The 25,856-nt window shown below is 39.5% G+C and overlaps 2 protein-coding genes across 4 annotated transcripts in view; one reads left to right on the forward strand and one right to left on the reverse strand.

Annotated features, from left to right (window-relative positions):
- Nucleotides 1-494: 494 nt before the first annotated feature.
- CFAP92 (cilia and flagella associated protein 92 (putative)) overlaps nucleotides 495-25,856 on the forward strand; it is a 117,666-nt gene continuing 92,304 nt past the window's right edge. For both annotated transcript variants that reach the window (XM_054216256.1, XM_054216258.1), the window contains exon 1: nucleotides 495-545. The gene's annotated coding sequence lies outside the window, so the exon portion shown is untranslated. The remainder of the gene's footprint in view (nucleotides 546-25,856) is intronic.
- EFCC1 (EF-hand and coiled-coil domain containing 1) overlaps nucleotides 18,143-25,856 on the reverse strand; it is a 56,582-nt gene continuing 48,868 nt past the window's right edge. For both annotated transcript variants that reach the window (XM_054216262.1, XM_054216261.1), the window contains exon 8: nucleotides 18,143-24,357. In XM_054216262.1, the coding sequence (XP_054072237.1) occupies nucleotides 24,224-24,357 (134 nt within the window). In that variant the 3' untranslated portion in view covers nucleotides 18,143-24,223. The remainder of the gene's footprint in view (nucleotides 24,358-25,856) is intronic.

The following is a 25,856-nucleotide window of genomic DNA, read 5'->3' on the forward strand; positions in this document are numbered from 1 at the left end:
GGAAAGACTCACCGTCATGGTTAGCACAGCCTAGAGGACAGGACAGGGACAGCCTTGGGCACATGTATAGCCTTTCTTCCCAGTCATGAGAGCTGTGTATAGCTCAAAAGAGGACTAGGATCCTGCAAATTTCTTCACACTCAAGCTGCTGAAGAATATCAACTCTTGAATAACAGCAATGTGACATCTTAGAACGTAACATGCTCTGTGTATATTTGGCTGTAAAGCCAGCTATTCAGGATCGTACATGTTTATAATGTATATGTATCTGTTCATCTAAGTAAAGAATGCTGTGTTTGTGTAAAAGAAAAACAAAAATAGGATTTTGTTTTCACATCTCTTTTTTTTTTTTCTTCTTCCTTTTTCAAGTAAGTTTTCCTTTCCTTTAGCTACCAAACATGAACACTCTAGAATTAAGATAGCAGTTGACTTATGGAAACCCAGTGTGTTGTGGATCTGATGTTTAATTTAGGCCAGTTCTTGTTTAGTGTGTTGTTTTGGGGACAGGCTTTGACCTGTGTTCTGCATCTGGAAATGAAACGCAGGTGAGTTTCAGATGTTGCAGATGTGCAGTAGAGCCCTGCTTCTGAGCTGTTGTTTCTTTATAATATGCTGTTCTTGGGGGGAAGGGAAATTTCTGACATTTAAAATTTTTCTGATAGCAATTCTTATTGTTTAATTCTTATTTATAGTGAAAGTGCTTTTCTTCATAAAGTCTAATCAATTGCCAGTAGCCTGAAATTTGTTAGGAACTTCCTTAAGAAAACGACTTAATGTGTATCTCTGCTCTTTAGTATTTTCAACGGTAATTTAGACAGTGCTGGAGGGAGAAGACAAAAATACTTGAAACCCTGTTTGAATTTTGATCTATAAGATGAGGAAAGTGATTCCTCCCTTGTTGAAATGAATAGTCCATCTGTCTGTCAGATGTTCAACAGCTGGACCTGTGAGTGGACTACTAATAATGGGAAGATCTTTCTATCTTACAGATTCTTTCTTTTTTTTTTTTTTTGAAAGTACATCACTAGACCATAGATTTCATAAATGTCTGTCTTCCCTCATGCTTGTTTCCTGTATCACACAGTCTATGCCATATGTCTTGAGGAATGCTGCCACACAGAATAAAAGATTTCCTGTTATATGATGAAATTCCAGTATCTGAAAATTTCAGTATCTGAAGGGTGCCTACAAGAAAGCTGTAGAGGGACTTTTTACAAGGGCATGTAGCAATAGGACGAGGGATAATGGCTTCAAACTGGAAAAGGGGAGATTTAGATGAGATCTGAGGAAGAAATTCTTTGCTGTGAGGGTGGTGAGCCCCTGGCCCAGGTTGCCCAGAGAAGCTGTGGCTGCCCCATCCCTGGAGGGGTTCAAGGCCAGGTTGGACGGGGCTTGGAGCAACGTGGTCTGGTGGGAGGTGTCCCTGCCCAGGGCAGGGGGCGGCAGTGGATGATCTTTAAGGTCCCTTCCAACCTAAGCCATTCTATGATTCCATGAAATCAATTGAATCAAGATCAATCAATCAATTGAAATGAATGCAAACTATTTGGAATCCTCTGGAGTCCAATTCTGTGCTGTGGGTAATCTTCACAAAGGTAGTCCTTGCCTTCCTCTGGCTGCTGGGTCACACGTGTTGAAGTAGCTGCTCAGGCTGAGTCCCTCAATCTGTTACTTGTGTTGAGGACCACGGGCCAGTTTCTTCTGCTCTGTGTGGAGGTGAATGTGTGCAGAGAGTATCTGGCAGAAGCAAAGCTTCGAATACAAGATATTTGCATTTATGATTTTAGGGCTATAGCTTTTTGTAGGCCAAATGAGGATTCTTCTTTTAAGAGGATTTATTAGGAGCCAATTTGGAAAAAAAAAGTTATAATCTGCTATAATCTTGTTATAGTCTGAAAATATATTTTCCACAGAGTGAATTTGTTTGAACTTTTTGTGAAAGAGAGAGACTCTGTCTGGCTGCTTAGCAGAGAGGTGTTTCTGGACACTTTTGATTCCCAAACAAACCCTCTCTTGCTACCTTACTCCCTGAAAGCACATTTATGTGGGTTAGTTTTCTTTTGAGGCCTTGACTTCTCCAGTCAGTTACGTGGGTGCTGCTTCTGATTGCTTATATAGGGAGAAAAAAAAGAGTTGAAGGGAGATGACTAGTTTCCTTGCAGTTAAGAATAAAAGCTGCAAGTTAAAGATAAATGATCAGATCAAACACACGACCTGTGAAGAGGAAATTCAGGCAGAATATGCCATTATTTTTTATAGGTGGTTTTAAGGAGTTATAATCATTTATTGCTGTCAACGACCTGTTCTTGACCTAGAAAGACAGAAGTCTTTCTTGAGCACTATTTCTATTTCCAGTGATAAAAAACTTGCCACATCACATTGTCAATAGATGGCAAAAGTGCTTCTCTTTTAACTTCTATCACCTTGATTAAATCTGTTCTTTCATATTTTCAAATAGCTTGGTGAGAACAGAATAACCAAAATATTTCTTTTTAATTGGATGTGAGTCACTGGTAATTCATGAATTATACAAATAAGCAAATAAGCAAAAAGAAGGAAAAAAAAGATCGATCATGAAATTCATTCACACATCAACGAATATTGCCTGCAGAAATGAACTAAAAAAAATCTGTGGTTTCTCTCACATCAGGAGTTTTTGTCGCCCCAGGGCCAAAATATTCCTATTATCTACTGCACCCTAGAGAACTAGCCTGCTAAAGCCGTTTTAGTATTTATACATCGGAGGACTCTGACTTTCATCCTGTCCATATTTGCTTATTGTATTGTTTCCCGATGCACCTTTATTGTGGTTTTACCTGATTTAATTCTGTCTCTCTCAGATCAAATATTCCATTTCCTTGGAAGATTATTACAGAGGCAGATAAACTCTTGTCATTTAGAAAATTCTACTCCTAAATTGTACTCCATCCATTTTATCAAATAATTCTTTCTCCTCCCACCCATTCTCATAAAGAATCTCCCTCTGGCTGTTTCCGCTATTCAAAACTGTACATAGGTGCTGTGCAGTCGGCTATTGCTTCTCTTTCCACTAGGTGTCATTCAAGTTATTTTTTTGTTAAATGTTGAGCATACACTGAATCAACCTTTAGATATAATTTATCAATTCAAAATAATTGTCTGAAAGACTGAAACATTATATTCTTTTAGGATATTACCTTTTCCAGAGCCTCCAAGATAAAAATGTAACAGCCGTACAAAATGCGTGTATTAAGTGATCTGTGTAAATCAGATAGCTAATCACATATTTGTGTTTTCTGGAACTCTTAGGGGCGTTTGAGGCTGTTAATGAAAATAAATATTCATAGACAATTTGGATTCAAACTGTCCTCGGGAAAATATTCATACTATTTGTGCTAAGTTGTAACAATGATAGAGTCCACATGGGGAAGCTTCTAGAGAGAATCTCTAAAAGCATTAAAAGACTACCATCAAGGCAGTATTTCCCACCGCAAGAGAGTGCCTGGGCAGTTCCCTTTGCTCCCGGCTCAGTCAATCAGCTCCGAAGGTGCTCCATGGAACCCCATCATCCTGACAGCAGTCGGTGCAGTCGGTGTTTCTGTCGTGTGTTTCATGAGCTGAATGCAATGTCGGCATCTTCATGGGAAGTGCTGGGCTTGGTAAATGGAGTCAGCTGTGCCCCTCTCTGCCTTGCTCGCTTTGCCAAATTAAATGTCTCGCTCTAATGAAAAATAATTCGTTTTCTAGCTCTTTCTGCACAGTCACTGTTATTCAAAATACAATACTGTGTTTCCATCAAACAATTACAACACAATGCTGCATTTATGTGAATGTTTTATTTAGGATCAGGATTGAGCTTTCAAAGTAAATCTCATGATCTTCTCCATTTTCCATGCATGCCTTTGAGATGAAAATGAACTGCAATATTTGCTCTAGAAATACATCTGATTTGTTCCAGGTGCTAATGGAGGTTCAATACTTGGGACCAGACTAAAGATAGTCCCAAACAGCACCTCCTCTCCTTGTATATACGGCTGGATGTGGTGTCCTCACTTCCAGGTTGTTTCACTGCCCTGATCCAGCCCTTTGGGCCATTCTGTTTGTTGATACAGACATTGCCAGTGTGACAGCCAAAGAACTGTCCATAAATGAACCTTGCTTGAACGCCCTGGTAACCATGGAGTCAAGCCTGGTAAAGGTATTTAAGCATCTTTACCAGGTTACTGCGTAATAGCTGTAGTAGGATTGTAAAATGCGTGAGATTAAGTATCACTCTGCCTATTGTGGTGTTGTCCTTGTTTAAGGAATTTGGTGATAAACAAAATCAGTCTTCAGCCCCATTAGCTAAAGTCCTTCTCTTTTGTGCTTCAAGAGTTGAAATGTTGAAGGCAGGGCATTGAACTTTATGGTCACACTGAACAGTTGTTCTTGGAAAGATCAATTAAAGATTAATTAGTATCTGATGTAAAAGAGTCTATTGGAAAAGCCCAAGTGATGAGTTTACTGTGGTAATTCATTGCAGAATTTAACTCACTGTTCATAATTGATAAGATGGTTAGTTTTTATATTGCCCTTTATAAAGCTATGACTTCATAGTTTTTTGAAATAAAGCAGTCAACTCTGGGTATGTTTTCAATGATGAATTAATTTTTCCAGATGCGAGCAGCTACAGTCACATTACTCCTTCCATACTAATGCTGTATTTACACACTGTTTGTGTTGCTAAAACTTGCAGCTGTGCCCGGTTATGCTCTTTGTGCCACTGTGGACTGCAGATTTTGCCCAGACTTCTAATCATGTAGGGAGAGCCACAGAAAGTCACCGCAGACAGATCTAATCCAGTCCTGCTGAATTTCTACTGCAAAGCAGATGTGTTGTCAGGAATGCACACCCCAGCTAACCATTGTAACCCAGTTAGAAGATGTCAGAACGGCAGAGTTTTCATGTGGTTGGGAGGATAGTCAGGAACAATACTCTCAAAAACTGTTACCACACAGTAATTGCGTTAGTATATGAGATAACATTGCCAATCCCAATTTTCCAATTCTTGCATTGCATCCCCAAAGCCATGATATTTGCATATTAAAGCAAAGTTGATTTTTTAAAAAAACAAACCTGTTTTTTTTTAGTGGCCTTGGTGTTTTGAGCAATTAAAGTTCACATTTTCCAAGTTCTTCTCATAGTCATTAAGGCTAGATATTACTAATGAACACTGAGATTCACCTCTAATCACGTGCCTCCAAGTGTTAGGTTCTGAAGGAAATCTTTTCTGTAGCGTGACTGTGATGAAATCACAAAAGCTGAAAATGCTGCTGTGCTAATCCTATTATTTCCTGTCACTGAATCCTAATATACGCACAGTTTGGAGAGTCAGTTTTGTCAAGCTGGCAGATGAATTAATCATATGGTCACATATATCAGGGAATAAATAAACAGTGTTCCTCTGAGGAGGACTGTAAATTCATTAAAAGATGCTGCAAGTCTCTTCCCACATAATCTAATTCTTGCTTTGCCCTCATTTGCTCCCTGTAGCTCAAACACAGTGTTGATGGCTGTACTTCAGTGAAACTTCCTACATTTAATGGAGCTAGTTGGAGGTTATTTATAATTTATTTCCACATCAGTTTTGATGAATCTTGGTGGTTTGATGTTGTCCTGCAATGACACTCACGGTGTCATTCTCTCCATGCTGACAGGCACAGAACACCTGCAGTATCTCAGCCTCTAATAGGAAAAAGCAGAGCCTGGAATGGGAGAAAAGCTCTCTGTCCTCTTTAGTCAGCAGCTCGCCCCGAGTGCGCATCTGAAATGAATCTGCACTTGCCTCAGCCCTTGGCTGGCAGCTTTCTGCAAGTCTGGCTGCAGCACCTTTATTTACACAAGCTAAAGAACATTGTTCAGGTTTTATGACTACAAAAAATCTGTCTTTTTTTTTCTTTTTTTTTTTTTAAATGAGGAATCCTCATGTGAAGTATTCTGAAATATTGGGTTCTTTCAGATGAAAGGGTGAAGAAAGAAAAATCCATGAGATTCCCCTTCCCATTAAGTCTTTGTCACTGGCTCCCTTCAGAAGTATTTTATACTTTTTGCTGTTTTAAGGGAGACCTTCATTATGAACTGAGTTAGTGACATCACCGTGCTTTGCCTGGGATTTTGCTTCTGTGCTTTACTTTTTGCCTTTACTCGTTGTCTGCATTCTTTTGGATGTTTCAATTTGTTTCCTACTGAACTTAATTATTTTTCCTTTTCTTCTTCCCCAAACTCTGTGGCGTTTCTGATAAATCTCTGCGAATAAGATGCAATTTATAGTAGTGAGGACACCTTTCCAGAATATATGGCAAGTTAAATGTTTATATACTACCTCTAATTTCATCATTATTGCTCAATTGCAGCTGAACAGTTTTATTAAGAATCCTAGCTTTTGCTCAGTTTGCGTGTCTGGCATTTGGGAAAAGCGTATCAAAATTCTATTAATTATTTCTTAATCTTGCTCTGAAAGTCAATAGGATGAAAAAGAGTGTTTCACTTCTGTGAATAAAGCTATCCCTGAAGGGCTTAACTAGGTAGATACAGCAGAGACAGATCCTCACCTGTGGGATTTGCAGGTGCTATTTGAGATTGGTTATACATCCCGTATGAAAGAAAAGGTGGGGAGGAGGTTATCCCACCCCTCTGCAGCCAGGAGTATGATTAAAAAGACACCAAACATAAAAAGAGGGACTCAAGCTAGTGAACTAACACCCCAAGGTTTGGTTTTAGGAGGCAGTGCCTGTGAGAACTCTGGAACCTCAGCACTTTCTTGAGGTTAATGTCATGTGCCAATCTCTGGGTGAAAGAGGGATTGCTGGAAACAAAACCCAAACTAACTGCTAGGGCTTGGACCTGGGGCTTGAGTGGCCAGGACCGAGCTGCTGACTCACCTCCATATAGATAGTCAATAAACAGGCATAGTATTTTTAGGGAATGGGTGGAAAAAAGGTGTGTTTCCTGTGGGTTGAGAAAAATGTGAATCCATTAATTTCCAGAATTCCAAAACTACATTTTTTTCCTGACGTGTCAGGCAGGGCCATCAAACCCTTGTGTTTGAAAATACTTGTTCAAGAAGCTTCTTATTTTGACTGTGATTAATAGTGGAATAAAAGAACATCCAGAGCAGTCAGCAATTTCACTCAGGGCAAAGTTCCTGACGGATATAAATTGAACATCTGAGGAAAGAAGCACAGACGCTAATTCTCAATTCAGTGAAGACTGAGATTTTCTCAGCCTTCAGGATATTGGATACAACTAATAATAGTGCAGATGTCACCTTATTTTTAGGCTTCTATTGTTTCTAAGGAAGTCTGTAAACTGAAATTCAGTACCTGTCTTTTTTGTTCAGAGTCAGCGCATAAAGTAGTGTCTCGAAGAGGGTGAAGATACCTGTGACTCTGAACAAATGTTCTTGAGATTAATCTTAGAAGGATTTTAAAGGTCTTACTGGGGTGTTGGTATGATGTGAAGTTGCATGAGTACAGAGTTGCTAACAGCATTTGTCATTGACATGAAAAAGCCCCAAGGGCAGAATGCTTAAAATACAATGAAAAGTCTGGGCACAGTAACAGCAATGTCATTGCACAACCACTGCAGAACATCAGGTGAGTGTATAAAACTGGCACGATCTGACTGTGGCACAGGCTTATGTGGGAAACTTCGGCAATGAGGGAGAGGAGGGAGGGCCCAGGCACAGCTACCACCACGTTCTTCACTACATTGAAAGAGTGTTAGCCGTGATGCTCATCACATGGCAAAAGCCAAGGAATCACTCAGACTCCATTTAGAGACTTAAGTGTATTGCAGATAAATTGATAGTAAACAGAATTTCTTTTTCTTTAGAATACCAGAGTGGACACGTAATATGTAGGTCTTGTTTGCACTTGAACCTGCCTCAGAAGCAGCTACTCCTCACAAATTCCGTATGTGGACACGTGGTAACGCAGACACGTAATAAGTGTCTGTTTGCTTTGCATTAAGCCAAAAACATTCAGCAAAGCTGAACAGAAAAAAGGCATCTTATACCAAAATAATAACTACATGCAGGAGGAGTTACATCTTACAAGTCAGAGCAAATTATATTTACTTAATAGGGGAGAAAAGGAAAGTTGAACAGCTTATGCCTCTACAGTGTTTTTCTCTGAAAGCCTTTCTTTCTGGCTACTCCAGGTCTTCCTTTCAGCACTTTGCTGCTATGAGAGATAGATGTTTGCTCTTCACCACTTAGTTTTTCTCTTTCATCCTGCCATCTGTTCTACCTATCACAACTCCATTATTTCCAATGCAGACATATGCAATATGCAAATGTGTCCTGCAGGTGTTGTGCTGTTGGGGGGAGGAAGCATAGTTTGTAGAGATTAATAACCTGGTTCAGTCTTTATGTAGTTCCATTCTTTTAAGTGTTCATTTTGTGAGAGCGTGTGTATAAAAATTGTCTGGGAAAACTCAGCCATGGTTTAGAGCCCTGGTAAAGCCCATTGCCACGGGTATATTCTAACTCATAGTCAATAAAGATGCATTCAACCTATTGCTATATCTGAACCCCAGTATATCAGAGCTTGAGATTTGGTATTTTGTATGTGGTAGTTTTCCTCAGAAGCTTCTGCTTGGTCAAAGTGTAAGCCAAAAAATCCATCTGCTGTTATTTTCACATTAGAGTTAAGTGGGAAAAAAACCCCATACCAATGAATGAGCTTTCTCTAATGTAATTTCAACAGTATGAACAATATTTGTGTTTGAGAACTTATTGAATAGAAGCTAAGGATTGATTCCTGTCTTTGAAATCTTCCTATTTTTGCCCATTTTAGCTAACCTAAACTGAGGCAGTTTGCTTTACAAATTAAGGGAAAGGTAGGGACCAAAAGATAGCTGCGTGGATGGATGGCAAGTTGCTGGATCTGCTGGAATCTGTACTCTAAATGATTTAGTAAAAGTTGCCGCTTGCTGACAAGGTTGCTCAGTGAGGCAACTTTGAAGAAGATATGGGAGCTAATCTTCAGATTAGCTAATAATGATAATATTGATGGTAATGGTTCCAAAGCTTACAGTTTACTTTAAGAAAAAAGGCAGAAATGAAGGACCTTCTCTGCATGCAGTTTCTCTCCTAGTGTGGAAAGGGTTCATGGGCGTAGCCAGTACTGCAGCCTGAATGCCATGGAAGCTGTAATGCCGTGAAGAAGTGAGTATGTCCTAACGGCTTCTTATAGGAAAATAAAATTGAGTAGTAGAGGATTATTGAGGTAGTCTGTTGAGTGATGCTACTGGCATTAACTACTGAGTCCAGGGACCACAGCTCTCTGAGTAGGAGTAGGTTTTGCACTACAGTTTTGAAATAGGTATAAATCTTTGGGGTTTTGATATTTCACCCGAGACTGACCCAGACTGCTGAAAAAAAGGGCAGAGAATGTGAGTGGGAATAGTATCATCTGTCTGAAAGCAAACAAAATAAATTCTCCCCCAAACCTTGACTTTGGCTATACCTCGGACAAAGACCCACCATGAGTATATTACTCATCTCTTCAGTCAAAAATCAGTGACGAGGGCTCAATCCCTTTTACAGGTTTTAATCATTGATGCTGGTGTTTGAAGTCTCAAGTTCCTTTCAACTCTTTAAATTCTTGATATACTATTATTTTCAAGCTAGAGGTGATTTTTCTTTATGCAAAAGGAGCTAGGTGAAAAAAGAAATAAGGATAAAAATAATTTCCAGATAATGAGATAAAACTGGAGAAAGTAAAAAAAAAAAAAAAAAAAGTTCTTTGTTGTTCAGAATGGAAGAGGCTCATATCAAACCAGTAACACAATAACATTGTAGCATAGACAATATGTAAATAAGAAATACTATGTTTGATCAGATTGTGCTAGGAGGTAAAATGTAAGTATATACCTACTACTGCAGTATAAAAGCTCTCAGGGATCTTTTTACCGACCTTTAGTTCTACATTATGTTTTTCATTCAAAACCAGATTGTTCACGTGAAAAAATACAAGCTCTTCCCCCTCCATCTCTTTTTTTTTAAATTTTTTTTTCACTCGCTTCATCAGTGACCAAAAATTTTTACTATCTTAACTGTTTTTTTGAAGCCTTACATACTCGGTCTGGCTGAGTTTATTTACTTTGGAATTTTACTTTTCGCTTACAGTATTTAAGAACTATATTCCCAGAACTTTCTGAAACAGTGTTGCTATTTTCAAAGCCATTTACAGTAAAATAGCAAAGGAAAGGGAGCGTTGACTCTCTTCTGCTGCTGTTGGAGTTCTAGATTATCGTTGGGAAAAGGCATCGGGACGCTTGTATTGACCTTAATAGACTGACATTCTTCTCAAATAATAGTTCAGAAGACTTTTTTTCATCAGGAAATACTTACTTTCATGTTCCTGTGTTTCATATCTAAAATGAGAAATTACTAACAGCCCTAATTTTCAGGAACTGCTGACTGACCGCTCTTTGAAATCGAGTCCTTCTTAAGCTCTCTCTGGACCAGGAGATAATACAACTTACTCTGAAGTACTGATTTTGTTTCCTCTGGTTAGACAGACAAACTAAAGATCTTAGCTCTTTTATTAAGCCAGTGAAAAATTTCTTAAGTTGATTTTAAATTACAGCTTCTCTGCTACTTTATATATATATATATATATATATAGTAGCACATAAGAAAATGTCCAACTTTCTTGGATCTTAAGTACTGAAATTTTACGTTTATTAAATGAGGTGATGGTTCTTAAAGGGAGACTGCATTTAAATTTTTATGATTTGCAAGAGGAAAATAGTAAAAAAAGGCTTACTTTTTTGATGATTGTAGCATTTATTGTGTTTCTATATGTAGGTAGTTCTTGATGAGAAGGAAAATACTATCTAAATAAATTGCATTTCTATATGGCTAGCTATTTTTATGAATGCTTACTGCGGCTTAACCCTGAAGCATTGCAAGTAAGCCGTAGGTAAGAGGAAATGTAAACCAGACTGGTGTTGGGTGACAAGTAAAAGTAGTTAACATATTGGAAACAACAGAATGGGAATTTTAAGTATCTGAAACAAGAATCACAAGAAGAATTGAAAAATGTACAGGAGAAAAAAATATATCTTTTTGCCTAAAATATGCTTGAGGTCTACAATAATTTTTAGAGATTTAAAGAGCCATTGTATAGTCTGCAAAATGTGACGGACACTCTTGCACAATGTAGTTTTGGTAGATATAAAGCTTTTCCTTACGTTTTGTTTTATTTCTTTTTGGTATGTTATTAAAATGGTTATTACAAATAAAACATCCTTCAGAACTGAGGAATGCCAGCAAATATTCCCAGTGTTCTACAGGTCAAATATTCTCAAGCTTTTTCTGAACTAACACGGCTGGATATTCTAAAAGTAAATGTAATGCTAATGAAGGAGCTGCGTACACAAAGCAGATAAAGTACAGGCCTCCGCAAAGCAGCTTTTCCCATTCTTCCCCTTCAACTTTCCCAGCTCAGCCCTGAAAAAGCTGCAGGCTGCAGGCTGAAAGCGTAGCACTCTTCCTTCCCCTTCAATACCCAGCCCGCCCGGCACAACCGACACCAGGAAACAGCAGTGACTAGCAGTGGGTTTTGTGACCGGGGGCAACTCATTTCAGATGAGGTTTTTTTCTGTGCTAGCGATTTGCATTGTTCTCATTTAAAGTCTTATTTTAAGGTGCTGCAATTAAACCAATGCAAAAGGCTGTGCGAATAGGTTTTGTTGTTCTGGGGACAAGAAGAGAAGACTGCATGTAAATTGCTTATTTCATATTTGAGTTGTTTGATCTGATTTAGATAACTCTTATACCTTATTCAAAAACTGATTTAAACTGGTTTAAGCCAAGAGGTGTATGTAAACTTGAAGTGGTTGAAACCCCATTGGTCAGGGCTTTCATCTAGGATATGGGAGAACTGGGTTTAATTCCTTGCTCTGCATAACATGCAATTATTTATGCAAAGTGGAGCAGCTCCAACAGGAAAGATTAAGAGAACCCAGCAGGTCAGTAGTGCAATGATTAGAGAATTCCTAATGATATGGGAGACCAAGGTTAAGTCCCTACTCAATTATATTCAGTCTTCCACCTCCTGGGTGAGTACCATACCCCTGGACTGTTGGTTATACTGCAGAACTCTTGACACAATTTATATCAACAAAATAACATTCAATTTTATGAAGTCCGCATTTTCTGACCAAAGTATTTCACTGGAAAATTCCCGGTCTGTTCCACCAACTGTGTGAAGGGAATGATGCATCATCTCATCCCTCTGCCACCCTGAGGACTTCCACTTACTGGGTCCTCGCCACTCTCTGGAAGGAAGAGCTGTTAACGTAGATGCCTTGACCAAATTCATCAGTGGTATTCTTTTTATCTTAATGTGCTATGTAGTATCCGTAGTGTGGGGCAGTCTCTATTTCTGCTCTCAGTTATTATGTAGCATTGCTGTTAAATAGCTAGCCATTTTACCTTAAACATGGGTAAATAATCCTTACTGTTATTCCTCCTGTCCCACAGAACCACTGCCAGGCCGTACTGTTGGGGTGCCCCCGGTGCTGCTGCTGGCCACGGGGCTGCAGCGCGGCTGAGCTCTCCTGTGCTCGGCTTGTCCCCTTGCGCTTCTCTTCTGCTTGCTTACAATCTGTCAAGCTGTTTAAAGGTCACTCTGCTGGAATCATTCTTCGCCACAGCATCCAGTGCATTGATTTTCCACATTTCTAAGACTCCCTATGCCTGCTGTGAGCTCTCAATTTCCATAGTGATGTGCTTAGCAATCGTTACCATGTGCAGGACTCATTTCACATTCTAGGTAGGGCACACTCACTTGCCAGACTGGATTTTTTATAGTGTCAGGTCTATTGAAACGGCTAGATTATTTTCTCTTCCATTGTCTAGTAACTTTGCTTTTGTTCCTCTTTTTGTTTTGTTGGAACTTTCTGAACAGAAATAGATTTTTTCTTTCCCTCCCTCAAATTTTTTATTCGAGCCAGAATTTATTTTTAAACTGCAAACAAATTGTATCCTTTTCACCCACCTGAGACATGTCTAAGGGTGTCCTAACTTCCTGCTGCCCGCAAAGCGGGCTGCCCCCAAAGCCCCTGCCCCCTGTACATGCATATACTCAGAGCCTCGCTGCTGTTTTGAGGGGACGCACCCCTGTGCACCAAGGATCCCAGTTAGATCAGGTGGGAACTGATGATCCTTGAGTTCTTTCCCATTTTCCCCTGAGATACTTAGAGGGAAAACAAGCTTTCCAGCACCTCAGCCAAAAGAAGCTATGGAGCATTACTGTGGCCTACAAAATCCTCTGCAGGAGCCCCCCCATGGTTTTTTTACTAGTGTTGTGCACACCTGTAACGTGGATAGGACTTTTCAGTGTGTCCAGCAGTGCTCAGAGTAGGCAAAATGAGAAGTTTTGATCTTGCACAGTAAAAACATGCTCTAGATGAGAAGCATAAAGAATAGTGCTTCATTTCAGCAAGGCTTTTTGGGGTCCGAACGTCATCTGTTCACTTGGTACCTCTCACCAGTATTCTTAAAAGTCCAAGACAATTGGCATAATATGACTGATCTGACGGCAGAGTTCTGCCGATTTTGAACATATGTACCAGTGCCACCAGTTTACCAAGAAAAGGCATGTGCTTGCTGTCTTTATCTTGCATTGACTTTTCAAATGCATGGATCTTTGCTGTTATGCTTGTCAAATACTGTTTCTGCACGTGGTATGAAAAGAAATGTTCTTTTGTTCTTGTGTATCCAGTGTTTACTTCAGTCAGAGAAATAAGTGAATACGGACTGGTAAAACACAATCAGACAGGGAGATTTCACTCATGAGGAGTCGATTTCCCATGTAACTTATTGTGAAGATGGTGGGAGTTTTTTGGGTTGGTTCATAATAAATACCATATCCACTTTAGAGCACAAAGATAAATGAGAGTTATTAGAACCAAGCAGGGAACGTAAACCACTGACACAGGTTGGTGCCCTTGATCAGGCAATGTAGAAACTGTTGATAGGGAAATATCCCTTATCTGCCTTCTGCCAGGCAGAGAACCATTTATTCTCCCAACACAAAAGCTAAGGTCAAAGGAAATAGTGAATACTGCAGGACCTGGAACTGCGAAAGGGTAGAGTCAAGTGAATGACTAAGTGCTCTAGATGTAGCTGAACAGGAATTTGTCATTACGTTGGCGCTGATGGTTAAACAGAACAAATAGGAACGTGCAATGATCAAATTGTTTCAATAGCAAAATTACTTTGTGTTTAATTATAGTGGGGGGGCGGGGGCTTAAACACAGTATGCCAATTGCTAAGGATGTTCTCTGAATCATTCATAGCCATTTATTACTATGAAAAGTAAAACTTGAATTGGAATGACTTGTCTGCTATGGTTCTTCTTTTTTTTTTTCCTCATAATTGTGTAAAATGCTTCCAAGGACCTTTTTGGGAGTCTATTTAGTCCTTTTGGACTGTAACAGTTGTAGTAGGGCCATTAAGTGATCTGTCAGCATTCTTGTGTCCATACCTGCTATAATTTGTATGGAAATTTTTATGTGGTATTGGCTGGACAAGGAGGATAGGGAAGAAAGAAAGGAAAATGTGACTTACATTTGCTGTTTGCTTGTGTGACAATTTATGAGCCTGTCAAAGGCTAAACTACAATTCCACTATCCTTCAAAGATCTCCAAGTGTTTATTTTCAGCAGAAGTTATGACTAGGTCTCCATAATGTTATCGTTCAACAGCAGATGCAGCTTTAGAACTATTTACAGAGTGTGCAAGAGTGCACTATTTACATCTGTGCAGGAATAAGGTGAATCTGGAGTCTGTAACAAGGAGTTTCCAAAGATTTCATACAAATTGCTGGAGTTAGTTCTTTCCATTTTTAGTAGCAGTAGTATATGGGCCTATATGCTGATTGTTGTTATTAAGTCTGTTTCTGCTAATAAGGCAATGTCAAATGTCTTGCAAAATTTGAAATGGCTTTAAAAGGTCTTACTACTTTTTAGGTCTAAGATCTCTTTTTCTTAAAAAATATAAAGACTAGTAAGCTTGGAGCTGCTTTTTTCTTGTATAAACAAAAGAATAAAGAAAACCAGGGGTTTTGTATTGCTAAATCTTTTAGTTTTAAAGGCCTCTAAATTCTAAAACAGGTTAGAATTCCTCATGACATCGTTTTTTTTCCATCACGAAATGAGATTCAGTTGAAGTGGAACAGTTGAAGTGGAAATAAACAGGTGTTTTGTCAAGGGTCGACTTTCCAGTAAGTGAGGGACACAGATTTCCCATGTTGGGATAGTCGGGGATGTTCTGCTGTCATTTTGGTTTCTTGCTGTATATTTTCTGTAATACTCTCCTTGTTCATAATGTTACTAATGAAAAGCACAAACTGTAGGGACCTTCAACTCTGTATGTATGAGACTCTGAGAAACACGGAATAGCTGAGGCTGGAGCGGACCTCTGGAGATCACCTAGTCTGACTGCCGTGCTCCAAGCAGTCTCAGCTGAAGCAGGTTGCTCCCATGTCCGGTTGTGCTTTGAGTATCTCCAGGGCTGGAGACTCTACAACCACTCTGGGCAACCAGTTGCAGTGTTTGACCACCCTCGCAGTAAGAAAAAAAAGAAGTCTTCTTATGTTTAGACGGAATTTCTTGTATTTCAGTTTGTGCCTGTTGCCTCTTGCATGTCATTGGATGAGAAGAGTCTGGCTCTGTCTTCATTACTCCCCCCATCAGGCATTTATAGACATTGCTGAGGTTCCTGCCCAAGCCTTCTCTTCTCCAGGCTGAGCAACCTCGGCTGCCTCAGCCACCCCTTGTATGTCAGGTGCTCCAGTCCCTTAAACATCTTTGTGGTCCCACGCTGGACTTCCTTGAGCAATTCTGAGAGGACTGTGTTGTACTGGGAGCCCAGCACTGGACCCGGCACTCCAGGCATCCTCCCAGTGCTGAGCTGAGAGAAAGGATCACTCCCTCAACCTGCTAGCGATGCTCTACCTAATGCAACCCAGGGTGCCATTGGCCTCCATCGAGGTTGAAAGAGATGATGATTCAAGTCCCTCTTGATTCAAAGCACAGACTTGAATTTCAGCTCCACCTTTCCCAGAGAAGTACCCTGAGTACTGGATTATTCAGAGTGACTGCGTAAAGGTGGGTCTCTTCTCAATACAGTGCTGCTGTTTGAGTGCAAAACCCCTTATCTTTGTATTCCTCCATGTTCCTCTCTGATGATGAGTCAGTCTCTCAATGGCCTATTGCATATTTAATTATTTTTCCAGTATTTGATCTTGTAACCCTGGATGGTTTTATAGCACAAACAAGCATGTTTTTTAGTTATTCCTCATATAAATTTATCATTCAGTAATCCAGTAATTCAGTAATCGCCCTTCAGATTTCTCAGTTCCACCCTATGGACATGGTCTCAATTCCACATTTCCTGACATTCTTGTCCCTGCAGGAGGTAGAATAAAACCTGGGAAATTTCACCCTCCCTTTCTACATATTCTAGAGTGCTTTTTCTTGTACAATTCTTGTCAGCAGAATCTCCTTTTCCGTAGTCAGCATTGTGAAATATGTTTTATTTCAGTCTCAGCCATATTTTTTTTTCCTCTCTTCCTGTACTTTTTAATTGCTTGTGATCTCTGTCATGCTCTAACTCTCAAGAGGTTGGAAATGACTTGTACAATCAATGGAGGAATAGTATAAGTTGAGATCAGTCTACCATAACTTGCAACAATTTCCTTTTATGAAGTAGTTGTTGTCTCCATTAGGGGAAAAAACCCAACAGCAAACCTAACAATTGCAAAAGAGAAAACGAATGATAGCTGTAAATATTAATATATTTCTTCAGGATTTGTGGCTGTTGGATTGGAGGACCTTGCCCTGCACGTAAGCTAGAAGTCCTGCAGTATAAGTTCAAACTTAAGTTCTTGAGAGCAACTCATCATTCTTAAAGTTATCGCCATAGAAGTAATTGTCCAGATTTATCATTGTAATATGAAAACTTTGTTAGTCTTTCTTCTTAGTTCCCTTCCCAAATTCTGTCTTGATAAAGACACTTCCTTCTCAGATCTGAACATCTTGCTTCCGTACTTAAAATAATTTGGTTAGAGTGTTCACTAATAGCTTCTGTAAAAATTCAGTTTCTTCCTCCTGCATCAGTAACACTTTGGTGTTCCCTGAACAGAAAAGAATCTGCTATGTAATTATTTCTTACTTCTTATGTCCTGAAATATTTCTGCATTTCAGGATTTGAAATGCTTCCCGTCTCTTTTCTGTCTTGTCTCAATATATTGTTGTTCAGTTCAATGGCTCCTTAAATCCAGTTTTGTGACTCGAATTATTGGTTCTGTCAGTTTTATTTATATGTAGCTCCAACTAGATACGTAAAAGCAGCTCCAGCTGTATTTTCCCTCTTGGAAGGGTCTCTCCAGTGTTAACGATGTTCTCTGCAGAATTAGTTTAACCTAAGCTGTTATCCAGCTTGAGGTACAAAATGGATGCAGAGGACGAGGCAATCATTTTGCCTCCCTCACTAGAAGACTAGAAGTATAATAGCAGAGTCTGAGGCAAGACCTCCTGCATGGTATATACGTTCCCATCTTTATGCTGGAGAGAGTATGTCTTTTTTTTTGTGGCATATTATGTGTAATTACAGTAAAAGTTCAGTTGGTTACTGCAATCTTCATTGAAAAGGAGGGTGCCTTAGTGGGGGAGTTGGTGATGTTTTCTCTGCACTGTTATGTAAAGGTGACCTAGAAATGGTTTCCATGGCAGTAGGATGCGCTACATGTTATTGATGGCAGGGCTCAGAGGAGGCCCCAGAAGACTATTAGGTTTAAAATGTGAGCACATTCGAGAGCGACTTTCAAATGACTCTCAAAACCTGGTGACATTTTTGGGTGACTGTCAATCCTTTGGTAGATGAGTCAGTGGTGTGTCTCAGCCCTGGGCATGACAGATGTTTGTTCATAAGCAATTAGCAGCCGCAGTGACTTCTCCTGTCGTCCCCAGAGCTGATCTCTGCTGGTGAGAGCTGCAGTGCTCGCCAAGAAAGAAAGTACTGCTGTTTGGGCTGGACTAGCACTGTCAACGTGTAATGAATTTTCTTTCCAAGATTAGTTTAAAAACAAAAAAGACATCCCATGGCTATTGCATATTCTTTATTTAAAAATAACATTTTTTGTCTAAATGGTATGTTTAGGTTGAGTCTTCTCACCCTCCATGTATTTTCTCTTGTTTTCTATTTTTTGGCAATTTTCAGAGGTGGAAAATCCCTCAGAGAGGGATTAGAGAACTTTTTTTCCACTTGTAGTTGTGAAAAAATCAATGAGAAATAATCACCAGAACTATCAAACAATAAAACCTTCTTCAAGTACAGAAATTATCCCTAACTATAATAGGACAAACACTCTGGTATTACGACCTTTTTGCTTTGCAGTGAGGATGTGGTGAAACCACTTGAATACTGATAATTTTTCAATGTCACCCTACAGTCCCTGTTTACTCCTTGACAAAGATAAGTTATCTCATAGTTCTTTGAGGCAGAATCATAAAACAGTCATTTGTAATGTAATTTGTGTTGTGCTCGGAAAAGTACTATTCCTACAAAACACCACAGGGAACAGAGTAACTCGGTGGGGTTTTGAAGCCTACGCACTCTCCCCTAAGTGGAGCTGCCTGGCATGCGGGGATTATGCTGCTCATCACCTGAAATAAGTCCGTGGTCCTCAGTAGGAACACTGCTCGTAGGCCTCATCTCATTAATATGTAACGGTGTATTACTATGTGATGTGTTAAATTAAGTATTTTATAAGCCTGACATATTCTGAGTAAGGCATGAGTTTGGAAAAATATGGTAGCCAGCTTTGTTGGCACAGACCATCTTTTGGTGGGACCAGCCCTGCACGGCTTTCAGCCCAGTTACATACCCTGGGCTGCGTAGCCTCTGCTGTTTGCTCTGAAATGTCTCTGTTCCTGTACTCCACACAGAGCAGGACTTGTATAACTCTCCTCAGCCGACACAGACGGAAGAATCAGCTCCTCCCTGTTGCAGCAGGCACAGCGTTGTGGTGTGAGCTTGTGTTTGTGACAAATCCTGTAATTCAGCTGAATTTCCCAAGTAGTGGATGGAAAGCATGGACCTGCAGCATCATGGATTCCCATTTCATGGCATCTAAGGCACTAAGTATAACACAAAAAAGCTAACACATGTCCTTAGAAGACGTGCTACCCAGCTGTTGCACCAGGCTCTTGCCAGCTCACAACCAGCTGGTGGGGAAGCAGTTAAACTTTCATTAACAACATTTTCTAGTGAAGTCTAAACCAAGTAAGGCCTCTTGAAAGTAAAGTGTAATTCAGGAAATAAGGATGATTTTCAATTGAATTTCACACCAAGAAACACATTCTATAGCTTTTGTATTATGTAGAGTTATACATAAAATTTTTAAGCAAATAAGATAATGTAAATATTAAAGGATTCAGTGTCTTAACTTCCATGAGATTATAAATCCTAAAAGAAACCCTTTGGCTGCTAATGTGATGTCACACACATGCTGTGAATGTTTACTGTCATTCTCCGCACCAAGCAATTCTATTTTACACAGCACTGTTGGAAAGCGTTCCCTCCTTCTTAACAGTAAAATGGAAACAAAGAATGAAATCTAAACAGCCTTCATCATTGAAACGTACCATGTAGTAAATGAATGGACAGTATTATGAAAGGGAGGACATTTAATTCCAACAAATTTCAGCAAATTTAAATATACCAGTGCCAAGGATTCTTTTCTTGTAAAAAGTGTGTACAGATGCCATCAGCCTCTTGGAACAGCTCTGGCTGGAGATGGCCACACTCTTTTGGTACAAAAGTTTTGTGAATCATGTCACATCTGTGACGAGTGGTCACTGCCAGATACTTCAGAGAGCTTCCATGGAAATAAATTGGGCAATTATTGAATAACTTTATATATCAGGTGGACTTTAATTTACCAATAGTTAATACCTCATATAAAGTAAAAAAATAATAGGAGGAGGAAACTCTTCTTGAAAAATATAACTTGTGCTAGAAGCGTGCGGACCCTCAGGCTATCTCAGCGAGAAATATGCCAAACGATAAGTGAGAGGGGCACTGGGAGGAGAAAGTGGTTTGAGAATGAAGTCAAACTGGAGAGCTTGTCTTGTGGAAACCCGGTGACACCCGTAGAGGAAATGTCCCAGCTTCCTTGTTAGGACCAATGTGCACTTTAATAGAAAATTAATAAATTAAGATGGTGACTGCTAAGAAAACGAGCTTGATCACAATTTGTGGAGATGTTATGTTGAACCACTAAGGCAAAGGGAACGCAAACACATTACACGAGCAAAGTCTGTGAGAGCTACACTGTCGGGTTTAGGGGATGTGGGCAGGAGAAAGGGCACATTCCTGGAAGCTTGTAGGAGCGAGGGTTAGGAGTGCTGAGAACACTCCAGGCAGCTCAGCTGAGGAAAGATTGGACCCCAGCCTTCAAGTACAAAATCTGGGAGCCTGAGGGATTTATTGCTCTGCAATTAGCAATGAAGGGGGGAAGGACATATAGAAGAGGGGATGAAGAATAGCTTTTTTGCTGGGGTCCCCAGCAAAGCTGGGGAGGAAACAAACTGCCCTTTCTGTAAGAATGGAATTATTCTTGAGAAAAAAACCAAAAATCTACTAGAATGAGCAATGAGCATGCTGGGGAGGTGATAAAATCGCAAGCATGGTATAAGGCCAGAGTTCAACCAGAGTGCCTCAAAGCCAGCATAATTAGGTTGCTTTAGGCCTTTTATAGATGCCCATTGGCTTTCTAACTGAAAATCAAAGTAGTCCAGATCCCTTCTACAGACAAGACCTAAGTAACCCTTACCAGTTGGAAACTGTACAGCAGGGCTCTGGTCTCACCTGGTAACGTGTCACATGAAATCCTCCAAACTGGTTTTCCTACTGAACAAAGAAATGCTGGGAAAGCATGCTCTGTGGGCCTTTGGCTACGTCTGTAAAATCGGAGATGGGCAGTTGCACTTGTGTTTATAGCACATGCACTCTCTCCTTGATTTTTTTCTTCACTGAGAAGTCAACATGCAAGCAAATGGCCACTTCTTCCCGTTTGGTAAACATACAATGGAATAAAGTGTTTGCAGAGATATGAGACCCTGGATTTGGGGTTGTACATTTTAAATGGAAGGCTTTTGAGTGTGCTGTCTTATCTTCTCGGGTTTTGTCACATAGGGATTTTTTTTTTACAAAGACAGTTTAAACTTGGTATGTGTTCCCTGTAGAAAAAAGGTAGCTGAAATCTGCAGAAATCACTTGACTTAAGGAGCTAGGTCTTTAAAAAACCCTAGAGATTTGGGTTTGCTCCCCAGGATTACTGTGCAGGCTCTTTTGAACATGTTCCACATAGTAAATCAAACTGTGGAAGCCTCCTTGCTTTTAAGGCAGAGCAAGAAATTTCTCAATTACATTGATTTAAAATTACATATTTATACAGGTGCATATGAAATGTTTGTCAGACTCAGCAACGCTGCCAACAGGCTCAGTATAAAACGTTAAGGTAAAAATATTTAAGGAAAAAAAACAATTTTAAGGTCACCAAAGAAGGACTGTAAAAGTACAGTGCTTTGCTTTGCCTCTGATTTCCATCAAGAATTTGACGGAGGACTGTTTCTTTATCTGTCCTGAAGAACAGATTCTTCTTCTGGAAATACTGCAAGTCTGACTTGCTCCATATTAATTGCTTTCTGGAGTTAAAATAATCAGCTTATATTATTAATCAGCATATGCTGATGTATCAAAAATTATTCTGATATAGACATTTCTTAAAGAAATAAAAATTTTACAGTATTTGAAGCTAATTTAGCAAGATAAGATTTTGCTGCTTCTTTTATCAGTTAAATGCTGTTTATTTATTCACAAAGGCTTCCTTTTATCTCAACTGTTTGCGTCTTCCTCAACACCAGTTTAGGTTTCCAGTGACATTTTCTAGTTTCTAATTACAGTTCAACTGTTGTTTGGATAAGCTGTGCAGTACTCACAGTGCTCCCCCCCCATTTTGGCATTAGGACATCAGTTTACTTAATAGTGTAGGTTTCTAGAATTGTATTAGAAAGTGAAGTAGAAACTTAGTGGTGAAAAAGATACTAAAAGTATACAATTAGCATAATAATCTTAAGATATACAGAAGTATGTATAATACAAATACACATATATATGTGTATATAGACAGAGTGGATACAGTAAATAATATTAATTCAAATGACAAAAGAATCCTGGAGTGCATGAGGGCATCCATAATCAGGTATGTACTCGCATTATAATCCTATTCCTGAAGTGTCTCTTCTGCTAACTGTGCACACAGATCGCGCTTATTTATTGATTTGCTGGCATTTTCTCTCTGTAGACATCTACAGTATTCCAGGGTAAGTCTAAGAGAGCTGCACGAAACATAAGCTGATACTTGTTCTTGTTTTTTTAGAAAATGATCCTGAGCAGGGAACAAACCTCTGCTCATCTTGATTTTTATCTGTGCATATTTAATATATAGTTTTTGTAGTATATAGTATTAGCATAGAGTTTAGTATATACTAAATAATAGTATATTATGCTAAGTATTACGATAGTGTTCCATTTAGTATTAGTATATAGTTTTCATTCTTACAGGGTGAATATTGCACTATGTATGTCTAATTTATCTTTATGAAAAATCTACATTAAAAATCTATATCTATTCTTAAAATCTCCCTCTGTTAAACCAGAAAAAAACCCAATAGGTAAAACACCATTGAACAGAGTTTGTTCCATTGTTTTCAAAACACCTTTTTTTTCTTCCTTTAAAAGGAAATGAAAATACCTATTGTAAATTTTTGTTACTGACATGGCTCTAACTGCTAAGTAACGTATCACAATTTTGGATGGAGGTTTGTGTAAGCAATATAGTGTAATTTGAATAGAAAGGAATAGAAATCTTCTTATTGCCCAGATTGCATTGTGTTACGGACCTTATTCCTGTATGAAAACCATTTTCATAGGAAAAATGCATATATGCACAGTTCTGAATTCAGTGGTCTTATTTCATTGTTGGCATTATCTCAGGAAAATAATTTCACATTCTTAAAAGATCTACAGTGCATTTTTTAATAGCATAAATTCAGTTCAATCATTGAAGAACTCCACTTCTTCAGTTTCTGCGTTTGATAGTTGAATTAAACAGCAAAAGCGTCTTGGAAGCAACCTATTTTTTTACTTTTGCCCCCAGGAATTATTTTATTGCTGATTAAAATGTTACATGGCACCATGATTAGGCCCAGCTTCTTACATTAATTTGTCTGCAAGTGGGGCCCAGTTTTGTATCTCTATAGTTGCATTGAGGGAAATTAAATGAGAGAAGAAAGTTGTGTACTGCACGTGTTGTTTGCTAATGCGACAACGGCAGCTGTTGCAAACTGAATTTTTCAGCCCTTCCTTTCCCTGAGAGCCTGGGAACCAGATTGCTTTGTACCTTCTGCAAGCAGTTAAATGTAACTTTTAAAGTAAAATCTAAGTCTATTGTCGGGAAAGACTGTTGCAGATTTCTAAGACATCTCTATAATTGCAAATATAAAATTCAGCAGAGCAATAACAAATCTAACTTCAGAGTTAAATAAGGTGAATAATTGAATCACAGACACACACAAACACATTTTATACATGAGGCCTTAAAACTTGCACTACAGGCATACACTCGTGTGTATGGTTATGATACAGCTGTTTTGACACTTGTAGGTTAAGGAAGCGTTTTACTTGCCAGTGATAACACAGGCTGCCTTTTGCTTTTGAACTGAGCTACCACAAAAGCTAGAAACTGTGCCCAGCCAGTACGTAACCAAGGCTGTAAATCTAAATAGGTCAGGTCAGTGTGTTTGGAACAGTTTTTATTTGGTTAATGGGTACAGTTACGGGGCCATCATACAAGGATGGTTTGGCTTCCATCAGAGACAGACACTGCTACGTTGTCCTTACGTCCTGTGAACGCTCATTCAGGCGAGGGAGGGCTTTGACGGTAGCTGAGGACCTGGTGCTCTTCCCAGAAGCAGCATACCTTTGATGTCATGGCTGAATTCTTCTATTACTCTTCTCTGTTACTGAGCTCCGTTGAACTGGACAAGTCTTATCCATTCATTGTGTTTGAAGGAACAAGGGCTATTGTCTGGCTGGTCGTGCAGGTTGGCACCGCTGCTCAGCACGAGATGACCAGTGCGTTAGACAAGGACTGGCGACTCTGCGCCTTCTCCAGAGGCTGGCTTTGTAAGAGTTCACAGGCTGTCAGCTCATGGTAAAGCGTATCTAGGACTTCAAATAGGTGGGCTTTTCCTTTTAAAATAAAATGGCAAACATCATAATTTGAACAAAGACAGAAAGTTGCAGTTTAACAATCATAACACAAGCTCTTTTTTTCATAGATGCTGTTTCAGGTAATTATCAGAAAGTGTCTAAATTTTGAGACCAAATAATGAATTCCCATCCCTATAAAAAGAGTGGAAGTGGGTTCAAGGACTGCTTTCTCTACTGTTTCTCGTGCTTCATTCACTGCCCACTGAGTTCTCACATACTTGTGTGAATGAAGACTGTTTCATGTCACAATAAAGAGTTGCCAGTCCAGCCACCTACTTAATCTTGTCAAAGAGGAAGATGATGTTTGATTACAAAGACTTAGGAAAGCTGCTTAAGTCATATCAAGTGCACAGTCAGAAAATCGAAAGCAGAGAAGATGAGCCATTTATGGCAATGATGATGCAGACAGAGAGCTTCACAAAGTTCCTTCACTTCTTGGTGTCATTTCAGGAAGCTGAGCTGTGCTGCCACTTCAGAGGGAGGCACTTTGTTCCTGTGCAGGATAAGCAGTAGTACCTTCTGGACACTTGTGTGCTGCGGATACTAACAGTCTCTTCTCCTGTGCTCACCAGGAGAATATCTGACCTGTGGCTCAGATACGGTTTCTCTCTGTGTTGGTGTCCCGAAGCCAACAAAGGTCTATCTTTGCCTTCTTTTCTCTGCATCCTCTGCAGCTGTGCTGGAACAGCACAGCTTAGCTCTGGGGTGCCCGCGCCCTGAATTGCTGGACTTTAGTAACAACAAGGCTTTGAAGCTGCAAAACCCAGGATGGTTTGTATGTTATTCTCCCTAAATCACTGTTATTAATATTCTCCAAAACTAAACCCTCAGGCCACATCTAGTCTTTTATAATCTTGACTACTGCCTGCACCTCCAAGCCATGTTCTTAGGCTTGGTACAAGATGTTCATTTCTTGAAGGTAAGTACAAATACCCTGCTAATAGGAACAAAGTAATCAAATCTAAACCCCTGGGCTGTGATCCCTGTATGGTTCCTGCAAAGGCAGCTCTGGCACATCAGGCCATTGTCAAGGGAGAGGAGTTTGCAAGTCTAATTTTCGTAAGAGGAACACGAAAGGCTGTTATTAGAGGAGTGCAGGTTTGATCCAGTTTCTTTACAGGAATACTCTGCTATATTTGTCTGTTTTGCAGCAAAGGAATACAACACACAGTGGAATAGCAAACCTGATAAATAGGTGCCTTACATATTTAGTCATGTTTTCCACTTTTTCGTATCTACAGACGTTGGTGTAGCCCTGCAGACATTAGTGGGATACTGAATTGTTCCCCTAAGGCTAAATTATAATTAAAATTTGGCTTAAAAAAAGCCCTGGATATTTTCCTCTTTCTGCTGTGTCACAGACTAGGAAGTACGACTTCCTGTAGGTAATCTTCTTGCACAGCACTTCCTTCTCCCTAGTCTGTGCCCCGGTATTTGAAATATCTTTTTCCTACTCATCCATTCATTATCTAGTGTTT

This window comes from Rissa tridactyla, chromosome 10, assembly GCF_028500815.1.
Source record: "Rissa tridactyla isolate bRisTri1 chromosome 10, bRisTri1.patW.cur.20221130, whole genome shotgun sequence".
NCBI lineage: Eukaryota > Metazoa > Chordata > Aves > Charadriiformes > Laridae > Rissa > Rissa tridactyla.